The sequence below is a fragment of the Thamnophis sirtalis genome, unplaced genomic scaffold (genome assembly GCF_051295495.1).
Source record: "Thamnophis sirtalis isolate CommonGarterSnake01/CBP01778 unplaced genomic scaffold, rThaSir2_p1.2 scaffold_6, whole genome shotgun sequence".
Lineage (NCBI taxonomy): Eukaryota > Metazoa > Chordata > Lepidosauria > Squamata > Natricidae > Thamnophis > Thamnophis sirtalis.
Genome location: NW_028261386.1, coordinates 23,920,478 through 23,933,025, shown reverse-complemented (window position 1 = coordinate 23,933,025; position 12,548 = coordinate 23,920,478). Strand labels below are relative to the sequence as shown.

General features: G+C 40.9%; 1 protein-coding gene across 1 annotated transcript in view; it reads left to right on the top strand.

Moving 5' to 3' along the window:
- Positions 1 to 11,948, top strand: part of CIB4 (calcium and integrin binding family member 4) — a 48,185-nt gene extending 36,237 nt beyond the window's left edge. Inside the window, exons 4-7 of the mRNA XM_087719100.1 lie at positions 5,010 to 5,151; positions 7,830 to 7,939; positions 8,678 to 8,766; positions 11,783 to 11,948. Coding sequence (XP_087575226.1) covers positions 5,010 to 5,151; positions 7,830 to 7,939; positions 8,678 to 8,766; positions 11,783 to 11,804 — 363 coding nt within the window. The 3' untranslated portion in view covers positions 11,805 to 11,948. The remainder of the gene's footprint in view (positions 1 to 5,009; positions 5,152 to 7,829; positions 7,940 to 8,677; positions 8,767 to 11,782) is intronic.
- The last annotated feature ends 600 nt before the right edge of the window (positions 11,949 to 12,548 follow it).

The following is a 12,548-nucleotide window of genomic DNA, read 5'->3' as shown; positions in this document are numbered from 1 at the left end:
ATTTATATCCCCATTTTCTTTAAGCTCAGAATAACCTGCATTTTTATATTTGCAATAGATTCTGTGGTGTTCAAGATATTTAGATGATAAACAGACTAAGTCCCCATAGTAAACTCTGTCTGTCTGTCTTTCTGTACGCACATGTGCGGGCATATTGAATCTGGGCTGTTCCAAACAACCCAAACAACCATGTTTAAACCATCATTGTTCTTCAGTAACCTGACATAATTTTTTTTAGTACTTTTGAAATCTTATTCTCGAGTTGTCATGTATTCATCCCACTCTATTTTCCTCTCACAAAAGAACCATAAACTAGGAAGTTTCAAATCATGCCATGCAAAGGGTATCATACAGTTTCAAATGTTATCAAAATATGAGCACCATAAATCATATTCATGTAGCTAAGCCACAAACACAAAATTATAAGCACATAGTCCTTATAAGTTTCTGCCAAAATATCCCTCGGAAGAGAATAAAGTTTTCCTTCAAAGATAATTTAGAAATGGGTGTTACACAACTATGAAAGCTTTTCCACTCATGGTTTTCTAATGGGGCAAATCTGTGTTTTAAAATGCAACATAACATCTAACAATATGCTTGAGCCTCAGTGGCACAGTGGTTAGAGTGCAGTACTGCAGGCTACTTTTGATGACTACCAGCTGCCTGCAATTTGGCAGTTCAAATCCCACCAGGCTCAAGGTTGACTTGGCTTTCCATCCTTCCAAGGTGGGTAAAATGAGGACCCAGATTGTTGGAGGCAATATGCTGACTCTGTAAACCGCTTAGAGATGGCTGTAAAGCACTGTGAAGTGGTATATAAGTCTAAGCGCTATTGCTAGCACTATTGAAGCCTAGTTTTGTCTTGATGTGGGACAAAAAGACATTTGTGGGAAGGAGCCTATGAGATCCACAGCATCAGCTGCAGGATGATTTTAACAGGATCTGGATGACCTCAGATTCCCATTGAAGCTTAAGTCTCTTTGTTTCAATAAAAAAATTAGGGTGAAAAAAAATCTCCCTTATTTGGGGCACAATAATAGTTTTCGGAGAAAGCAACATACATGGTGCACATTTTCAAGACTATTTCAGAAAGCACTTATTTTCCTTTCACAAGGAACAATAGAGAATGAAGATTTCTTTCTCTCTCTCTCTCTTTTCTGATTTGTTTTTCATTAGTGTTCCTGGCCAAGAGTGAGACAGAATCTATTTTAGAGAAAAGGCTAGAAATATCCGCCTCCAATTGCAAATCCTTCAACCAGGGTTGTCTGTGAACCTTAATCTTAAAACAGAAAGAACCCAAGAACTTGTTTTGCCGAGCTGTATAATTAGACATATGAGTAAAACAATGTAAGGATTGAAAGGATTCTTTGAACATTTAGTAGAGAAACTAAGCCACAAAATTTAGGACTGTAGAAAGAAAGGGGTGGGTATTTGTGGGCATATGCACACTAACAAATGGATGGACAGAATCAGATCTCGAGGGACACAGTGGCTCAGTGACTAAGACACTGAACTTGTCGATCAGGAAGGTCAGCAGTTCAGTGGTTCGAATCCCTAACAGAGTGAGCTCCCGTTACTTGTCCCAACTTCTACCAACCCAGCAGTTTGAAAGCATGTAAAAATGCAAGTGGAAAAATAGGAACCATCTTTGGTGGGAAAGTAACAGCATTCTGTGCCCCTTTGGCATTTAGTCATGTCGGCCACATGACCATGAAGACATCTTCAGACAGCGCTGGCTCTTCGGTTTTGAAATGGAGATGTGCACCACCCTCTAGAGTTGGGGATGACTAATGCATATGTGTGATGGGAACCTTTACCTTTAACAAGATCTCTGCTAGATCATTTCAAATTTCCAAAATAATCCGCTAGATGCTTCTGACCTTTTCCAGTATTGCTTCGTAACAGTGATATCTCATCAGCACCCCTAAATCTGGATGTTTTATGCACCCATAATACAGTCTCTCTGCTTCATGGCTTTTTATAAAATATTTCATTTTAAGTCCACTATAGCTAATAATCAATCACGTTTGAACATTTTGTTTTCAGACAGGTGAGTTTATTGCACTATCCCATGGTTTATTCATGATTTGTTGAATAGACTGTAACTGGCTCAGGCCACATACTAAACTAAGATAAAAACAAACAAATACACTGCATTAGGGATTAGTGTGATGTGCAAATTTCAACCACTATCTTTGGCATAGGATTAAGAGCCCCTAGATATCTTCAATCCAAACTTATGTCTGGGCAAAAATCCTCAGAAAAATGGCTGTCCAATCTTTGTTTGAAAATCTCCAGTGATGAAGCACCCACAACTCTAGAAGATAGATTATTCCATGACTTAATAGCTCTCATGAACAGCATCAATCTTGACAAGCAGGACATTATTATTTTTTGTTTTGAGTTTGGATCTCTTTGTAAATTTTAAACCCATTGCTTAACCTCATGAACTATGAACTATGGAAAATAAATCCACACTCTCTTCTCTGTGACAATCGTTCAACTATTAGAAGAGTACCAATTTGATTTGCCCTTAGACTTCTCTTATTTAGGGTGACATATACTAAATTTAGCCATTTTTCATAGATTTCGTGTCCAAGCTCATCAACACCTTTGTTGCTCTTCTTTGTAATCTTTCCAATTCCTTGGCATCCTTCGTAAACCTGGATACGGTATTTTAAAAGCAGTCTTACCAGTACAATGCTGTGCAGAACAATTACACCTCTGTTGATGTAGATCAAGACTTCATTTCCTCTCTTTTGGTAGCTGCAGAATGTAACTAACACATGCTTAATCAGTGGTTTACATACCGTATTTTTTGGAGTAAAATACGGGCCTTTTGCCGGGCCGTTTTTGCTCATTTCTCCCCCCCCCAACCCCCAGGAGCACTCTACAAGCCTCCCAAAGCTCTGCATGCCCCCCCCCTTTTTTTGCAATAAACGAGGTGTGCAGAGGGTTTGGGAGTCCTGCAGAGTGCAAAAACTTTTTTTTTAAATTACCCTCTTCAAAATCATGGTCCGTTTTATACTCTGAAAAATACGGTAGATATCCAGATCCTATACATAGGTCCTATTCTGTACATAGATATCCAGATCCAAAGGGAGAGGGATATGGCATTATCTATCTCCAGTTTACAATACAGTCCTTTCAACCGTTTAAAAAAGGCTCCACAGCCATTTCGACTATTCTGGTGGCCCTGATGACACAGATAAACCTCCAGGTAGCCTTAATAACTTGTTAAAAGAATGCAAATGACCTGCTGTCTGCAAGCAGTATAAACCCTTCCATTCTCAACCATCCAGTCAGAGCTGAAGAAGCTTCTTGGATGAGAAGTGAAAGGGTCTTCAACCCCCCCCACCCCGAAAGTCCAGTTTCCTCTTGAAAAAGCATCTTTGGGACAAACATGACCTGAATGATTGAGAATCTCCATAGACATATCCAGATTCTTCTTACAACGGTGCAACTGAGCTACCTCAGTGCACAATCTACATTTCTTGACATGGAGCTTGAAATTCTTTACCTTTTAAAAAAAATAGGAATAACGTTAGCACATCACCAATCTTTTTGACACCCAGATTTTCAGCCGCTTTTTTGAGGGGAAAAGGTCCGTCTTATACTCCAAAAAATACGGTATATCACCATTATGTGACACCTTGGATGATTTGCAAGGCTGTCATCTAATGGTAGAGGAGATGATGGTGGATGATATTCTATATTGGATGGGGGTCATACAAAGTACTAGATTAGTCTAAAATTGGATTGAGTTATAGTGTTTTAGGAAGTTGTATGAGCTAGGGTTAAGCTCTAATATGATTGGCAGAGCATCAGAGGTGGTATTCAGCAGATTCTGATCAGTTTTGAAGAACCGGTAGCAGAAATTTTGAGTAGTTCGGAGAACCGGTAAATACTACCTCTGATTGGTCTTGCCCCCATCTATTCTCGGACTCCCGAGTCCCAGCTGATTGGGAGGGAATGGGGATTTTGCAGTAACTTTCTCCTGGAGTAGAGTGGGAATGGAGATTTTACAGTATCCTTCCCCTGCCATGCCCACCAAGCCATGCCATGCTCACAGAACTGGTTTCAAATCTCAAATTTCAAGATTTTTGAATTCAAGATTCAAAAAAAATTGAATCTCCCCCATTGCAGAGCATAACATGTTACGTGAATGCAGTTATCGTAACACAGCTTTAGCATTTTACATGTACATATAATCCAGCCATTGTGTATGGTTGCATCTTCCAGAGCTTTATTACAGATAGTGGAACTGTAGATATTTCCTCTATTCTGCTACTTAGAGTAAAGAGGCAGGTGCAGATAGAGTGGACAAGTGCTTTCTTTGAAGTAATGATCTACTGCCACTTAGTGGTGAACAAGAAAAATTGCAGATGGCTTGAAGCAGGAAGGCAGGAAATGTGAGGTGGGGGCAAACATCTTTATTTCAATTTAATCAAAGGAATATTCTTCTTGTGTATGAGGATATTCACAGCATGAAAGTATTTCAGTGCAGTCTGTTTATGGTTTTAGATACAATATAGTATCAAATAAAGATTCTGTAAAGCCACATTGTGTACATTTATTATTATTATCAACAACAGAATTGTATCACAGCGGCCAGTTGTTTCGCCAGATTTGGCATTGGTTACTACTAGGCCCACCCAGGGGCCTAGGACGTCATAATGTATTTTTGTAATATGCGTGCAGATCCAAGCAGTGCGGCTTTTTGCATTTGACTGATGGTGCTTTTTGTCAATTTTTAACTGTTTTAAATGTAATTCCAGTGCTTTTGGAATAGCACCCAGTGTGCCAATTACCACTGGAATTACCACTGCTGGTTTGTGCCATTATTATTATTATTATTATTATTATTATTATTATTATTATTATTATTATTATTATTATTATTATTATTATTATTATTTCAATTTATATAGTTGCCCTTACATATGCTGGAAAGGCTCTACTAAGAATAACGTGGCTAATGATACTCAAGTTCTTCTGTTTTCACCCAGATGAATCCATTCAGGGACAGGATCTGCAAGGTCTTCTCCACAGATGGCTACTTTACATTTGAGGACATCCTTGGGATGGCATCTGTCTTCAGTTACCTAGCATGTCCCACCCTTAAGATTGAATATGCTTTTCGGATTTACGGTATGTTATTCCCCACTGTAATATCCCCATAACAGTTTCAGTGTAAGAAAAAAGCAAATATCCTCAGCAGAGGTGGTATTCAGCAGCTTCTAACCAGTTCTGGAGAATCAGTAGCGGAAATTTTGAGTAGTTCGGAGAACTGGTAACTACCATATTTTTCGAAGTATAAGACGCACCTTCCCCCCCCCCCAAAGGGAGAAAATCTGGTTGCATTTTATACACTGAATACAGCATTTTTACCCCCAAAAACACCGCCCCCTTCGCAAAAATGGATGTGCAGAATCTTTGGGAGGCCTGCAAAGTGCTCCTGGGGGCTGGGGAGGGCAAAAATGAGTGAAAAATGGGCTTTTTGTTTACTCATTTTTGCCCCCCAGTCCCCAGGAGGCACTCTACAAGCCTCCTAAAGCCTATGCATGCCCTGTTTTTTGCAAAAAAAGCTGGCCGTTTTTTGCTCATTTTTGCCCCCCACCCCCCACCCCCCCCACCCCGCAGGAGCACTTTGCAAGCCTCTCTCTCTTTTTTTAAAAAAAAAACTTTTTATTTTGCTTATGCAAACTTCACATCTTTGCAACACATTACACTTCTTTTATAAATCTGTTGTAAAATCTGTACATATACGTCTTTTATAACTATAACTTTATATGTGTGCGTGTGTGTGTGTGTATGTGTGTGTGCATTTATATTCATACATCTTTTTTCTTCATTCTATATATAACTATCTATATATTCTATGTAGAACAACCTTTATTACATTTGAGTCATTTTGTATCAATTTCCTATTATTTATTTGCTACAGTCTATTTCGTATTTCTATCTTTTAATCATTTTCTGGTTTTGTAGTTGTTTATTATTATTTTTTTATTTTTTTCACAAAAAATGAGGCATGCAGAGGGTTTGGGAGGCCTGCAAAGTGCAAAAACTTGTTTTAAAAAATTACCTTTTCAAAATCTTGGTGCGTCTTATACTCCAAAAAAATACGGTCCCACTTCTGACTGGCCCCACCTCCATCTAGTCTCTGCCTCCTGAATCCCAGCTGATCAGGAGGGAATGGGCCTTTTGCAGTATCCTTCCCCTGCCATGCCCACCAAGCCATGCCCACAGAACCAGTCGTGAAAAAAAAATGAATCCCACCATTGATCTTCAGGTCTGGAGGCACTTTGAGGATGAGATCAGGAATTGGAAGCCCAGGTGAGATTGGAAACCTTTTATTTTTCAAAGAGGGAATAGAAACTTACCTGCAGACCTGGCCCAAGAAAAAACAGTTGTTTGATTCAAGACATAATATGACCAATTTGGTTTTTTACTTTAAAAAATGGGGAGGGGGGGAGGAAGGGAAAAGAGAGAATTTTTTTTAAAAAAATCACACAACATACAAAAAAATAAATTCTGCTGAATTTTCAATTTACTCGTTAAAACTTGAAATGAGATGAAATTATGTGAATCAGTTTTCTCATTGCAGTGATATTCCATTGCACTGTCAATTTATAAACAGAAAGCATATATCTATAAATCCAGAGTAATGCGGTATTCCCAATGTTGAATAAATTACCTTCTGTGTCACTGCATCGACTTTTTAGAATACATTCCTGTCAAAGAAACACATCACAAAATATGTTGCCCCCCCCCCACTCCAAGCCTTGCTCAGGATGTTTTGGGTGGCTTCTTTTAGTTGGGAGTGATGGTGTTGCATGTTATTTCCTCATATACCTGTTGTTATGTATACCTCTGAAATAATTTGTGTATAATGTTGCAGTCTTTTAACTTTATGAAGCCACCAAGAATTGTTTTGGAATTGGGTGGCCTGGAAATCTGATGAATAAATAAATAAATAGCCCTACGCAGTGGCTCAGTGGCTTAAGACGCTGAGCTTGTTGATCAGAAAGGTTGGCAGTTTGGCAGTTCAAATCCCTAGCACAGCATAACGGAGTGAGTTTCTGTTACTTGTCCCAGCTTCTGCCAACCTAGCAGTTCGAAAGCACGTAAAAATGCAAGTAGAAAAATAGGGACCACCTTTGGTGGGAAGGTAACAGTGTTCTGTGTGCCTTCGGTGTTTAGTCATACCAGTCACATGACCACGGAGACGTCTTCAGACAGCGCTGGCTGTTTGGCTTTGAAACGGAGATGAGCACTGCTCCCTAGAGTCGGGAACGACTAGCAGATATGAGCGAGGGGAACCTTTACCTTTACCCTTGCCACTCTTTTGGTGGATTAATTCTAGTGAATGGCTTGCTCATCAAATCATGATTAAACTGTGGTTCAGCACATAGGTGATTCCTGTAATGATGCTGCCTCCCCATCGCACGCTCTTTCCATAACTTGTGTACATGTTATGCCAAAGCAGCTTCAGGCCATATTCAGGTTCAGTGTGGAAGTCAATGGAAAAAAGGATAAAAGGAATCAGATTGTCAGAATTGGGACTGCTTATACAGCACATCCCAAGGTCAGTTCTTGGCATATTCTGCTGCAAAGAAATCGGGCAGATGGAGACAGAAAACTTATAGGTTTGATCATTAAACACTGCTGGGCTGGATGGACTGACTTTCTGTGGCAGTTTTACGAGTAAAAATAGCATTATTTTTTGTGTAATTCTTAAACATTTAGCACTAGACTGCATATTAGTCTGTAAATCTTCCAAGTACCACCTTATTTTTGTTTTTCACAATATTTTAATTTCCCAGATTTCAACAACGATGGTTTTATTGATGAGGAAGATCTCCAAAATGTCATCCGCAGATTAATCAGTAAGAATAACCTCAGCGAGGAAGAAATTGTGTCTCTGGCGAACCATGTAGGTAATTCCTTCCTTTACCACCTTGAGACCACCTGGCGGAGGCCTTAGCATAAAATTGTTTTAGATGGTTTAAATATCTTTTCAGTAGAACCTGGGCATGAGACAAAACTCTTCTGTCGTCTAATGGCCATCTTCATCCTAGTACAATGTTGGCGGATCTTTTCAGCACCGGGTGCCGAAACGTGAGTGCAAGTGCCAGAAACCGGAAGAGCAGCTGCCTGGTTTGCATGCACATACCGGGAAGATGATCTCCCGGTTTTGGAGGTGCCCATGTGCACTGGTCACTTGGTCTTCTGGTTTCTGGAGCGCATGCGTGCACAAAGACCAGCTGTTCGGTGTGCATCCATGCACTGGAAAATGGAAGAGCAGCAGCCCAGAGCGTGCATGAACACCAGGCGGCTGTTCTTCTGCTTTCCAGCGCTCCCACGTATGTGAAGCCTAGCTGGCTGGCATGCTGGAACATGGAAGAGCAACAGGAGATTGCTCGTGTGCCTGGAGAAATAGCTCTGCATGCCACTTCTGGCATGCGTGCCATAGGTTTACCATCACTGACCTAGTACTTTCCAGCTGTGCTGGGAAGGCAATGGCTACCTGGAACATCTGTGAGTTGTAGTCCAAGCATATTCTGAGAATGAGACTGGAAAAAGAAATCCATTTTGGAGCACAAAAATGTTGACTCATATGAAACAACAGAAATATTATTTCTTTATAATATATACTTTGTGTTTGAAACAGATATTGGAGGAAGCTGACTTGGATAATGACAGAATGCTCTCTCAAGCAGAATTTGAATATGCTATGATAAAGTCTCCAGACTTCCTACAGTAAGAACAATCCCCACCCACATCCACAATGTAGTTGCGCTTCTTTGCGCTCACATGATTCAAATCCATCTCTGAAATCTCTCCTTCTATAATATTTCATGTAATTTCCCCTACCCCCAAAATCTGCCAGGCTATATCAGATATAATGCTACAGAAAGCCTGGCCAAAGCAATTTTGACAGATTTCTAACATGGGGAAGGGAATATAAGAAAAAATAATAATAATACTGGAGACTACTCTAAACGTCAGGCTGCAAGATGGAATTTTTTCCCTGTAAATTGGATGGTCTGTGTGTTTGTGTGTGTGCGTGTGTGTGTATGTATGTATGTATGTATGTATGTATACGTATACGTATACGTATACGTATACATATACATATACATATATGTATGTATGTATGTATATGTATTTAGTGTCGCAACCCCTGGTATGCCCAAATATGGGACGAAGCTTACTGCTTCCTTTCTCTGTCTATCGGCTCGTCACAAGAGACCATCCAGACAGAAACCCAATATTTTTACTGTTGCCTTTGTTACATTTGTGTTGTATTTGTGCTGATAAATAAATAAAGGGAGACTAGTATAGATCTATTTCAAGCTATTTAGCTCTCATCAGCTAGCCATACCCAGCCCAGGTTCGAATCCCAGTAAGGGTATGGCTAGCTGATGAGAGCTAAATAGCTTGAAATAGATCTATACTAGTCTCCCTTTATTTATTTGTGTGTGTGTGTGTGTGTGTGTATGTATCAGGTCCGATGCATCATGCACTAGCCATGCGCACAACTGATTTAGTGAAGGGGGGAAAGTTGCGATACGTCACATGATGCCGCCATGATGCCGTGGGTTTGGCACTCCTGGTATATATAGTAAAAATGGACGACCACCCCATTTTTATCCCAAAGATAAAAAGAAGAAGGAATTAGATTTGTTTCAAATGTTGTCCATGTTAGAACCTTCAACAAATAAGGGACTACTAAATATCCCATTTACATTGTTCTGCATACTCAAGCTCAGCATTTTTCTAGCTTGGAAAATTTTCTACCCCTTCCCAAAACAATTATTATTATTACAATTAGAAGAAGTTTCATCCAGGCTTCTCCTGACTATGCAGAAGGATTAAAAGCAATCAGAAGGCAAACTTCACATCAGCATATTGATGCATTTACACCTATATGTGATTAAATCATAACTTTACTGCAGCAAGAACTGAGGTATTTTTAAGTGATGAATCCTGGGAATTCAGATTGGCTCAAAAAAGCTCAACCAAATTGTGACCTTAGGAAAAATGACTTGTCATTACATTCCCCAACCACAGATGTCTTTTATACTTGGGCTTTTTCAGAAATGGAGCAGGAGCCTGAGATTAACTACTTTCTTGACACCATTTCTTTATTACCCCTCTATTTTCTGGAGACTTAAATGGATTTCCCTTGGTTCCACTATATTTCTGAAAACCCACAAGGGGCTTCAGAATTTGCCCCTTCTTTGGTTCTCCCAGCTTGTTTTACTAGCTTATGGTTTGCTTGATATTGAATATAGGAGCCCTGGTGGCACAGTGGTTAGAATGCAGTATTGCAGCTAACTCTGCCCAGAGTCTGGAGTTCGATCCTGATTCGCTCAAGGTTGAGTCAACCTCTTCTGAGGTCAGTAAAATGAAGACCCAGATTGCTGAAGGAAATATACTGGCATTTGTAAATCAGAGTGATTTAAAGCAACCTCTGTTGTAAAGCACTATGGAGTGGTATACAAGGGTAAGTGCTATTGTTGTGGCCCACCAGCAGCCAGTGGAGCTGGCAGCAGAGTCGGACAGTGAGGACATTGGGGAGGAACATGGGCCAGTCTTGGGGGTTGAAGAAAGCTCAGACAAGGGCTCTGCGTTGGAGGCAGAGAGGGAGTTAGACAGCAGTGAGGCAGAAGAATAGCTGGAGCCTGTTCCCAGTGTGTGCATGCACAGAGCTTCCAGAAGACAAGAACAACTAAGAAAGCAGGGTCAACTTAAGAGTAAAGCCTCACCAGTGATGGGTTCCAGATCCCGTTCCAACCGGTATGGTTGGAATGGGCCCAGCGGCTGAACGCACCGTGCGCGTGTACGGAAGCACTGAAGACTTAAAAGACTGGTAAGGAGCTCGGGTGTGCCCTCCGGATCACCGTAGTGGAACGGTATCTGGTGCTCCGAATACGCTCCGTACCAGGGCGTACTGCCTACAACCCACCACTGAGCCACACCCTGCAGGTGATTGGTCCCTTCCATAGGAAACAAAAGAGGAACGAATGGGGAGGGGGCTTTTGCAGGAAACAATTTGTTCATTCGGTTGGTTCAAGAGTGGAAAGTTCAGGTTGTGACTTTAAGAGACTCTGTGCCAAGTTTGCCTTGCCCTGCGTTTGGAAACTAGTTATCTGGCAGCGTTCCAAATGAGATAAGGTGCGTGTGGATAAACATTCCTCTGAAAGACTGTTTACAAAGCCTTGCTGACTGTGAATGAAAGGCACAGTCATGTAAATAAAAGAGCTCTTGCAGGGACCAAGACTTTGCTACTTGCTTTCTAAGGAAACCTGAGTCAGAACAGCTATTGCTATTGCTATTATGTTTAGAGAATATGAACTATTTGTCTCTAATCTGATTTTGCAGTAAATGAAGGTGACTGTTTGAATTTCTTAATGATTTACTGGATAAAATGTCAGCTCAGTGGCATCCCATTGAGAATACCTTAATGGCAGGATTTCCAGAGTAACTGTTCAAAATATACTCATAAATGTATTATACAGTAATGCGCCAGAATTGACCCATATATTTGGTGTTATCTTTGGTTAGACCTTAAGCTTTGTTGCATTCCAAACTGTCAACAAAAAGTTAGGCATTTCCTGGGGGGAATTGTGGGTACAGGAAGCAGCGTTGCTATACAAGGTAGATCTGGTTATACTTGAGTTTAGTAAGCTTTCCAGGAACAAACTAAGGAAGACAAAACTAATTTGTCAAGTGAGTCCTAGTGCAGAAAACTAATTAATGTTCTTTCCAGATCCTTCAAGATCTACTTCTGAGAGACAAGAATGTGACAACATGGGAGGTTCAGGACCTTGTAACTGGACTTGCACAAGACAATAAACGTAACACTAAAGACTGCCATGAAAGATCAGATAATAAACCAGTCCATGTATTTTTGCAAAGAATATGCAAATAAACAATGATTCTGAGAACAGGAAGAAAAAAAAGTCATTCATCTAATTTTGTCTTTTCTTCCATCCAGAGTAGTTATAAAGGTAAAGGTGTCTCTCGCACATATGTACCAGTTGTTCCGAATTCTAGGGTGCAGTGCTCACTTCCATTTCAAAACTGAAGAGCCAGCGCTGTCCGAAGATGTCTCCGTGGTCATGTGGCTGGCATGACTAAAGGCCAAAGGCGCACGGAATGCTGTTATTTTCCCACCAAATGTGATTCCTATTTTTCTACTTGCATTTTTAAGTGCTTTCGAACTGCTAGGTTGGCAGAAGCTGGGACAAGTAACGGGAGCTCACTCCATTACGTGGCACTAGGGCAGTGATGGCGAACCTATGACACGCATGTCAGTGCTGACACGCGTAGCCATTTGGGGTGACACGCACAGGATTTCATGCAATTCATCCTCGGCTCCTGCACGGCCACCGAGGATGAAAGAATCTGTGCTGGAGGAACGGGGGGGGGGAACGTGTGATCTCCCCCGCCCACACTCACTTACTGTATCGCCGCCGCCCCTTTCTGAGCGCAGGGGCTGCTGGTAAGGCGTGCATGCCGTGCGCACACACGTC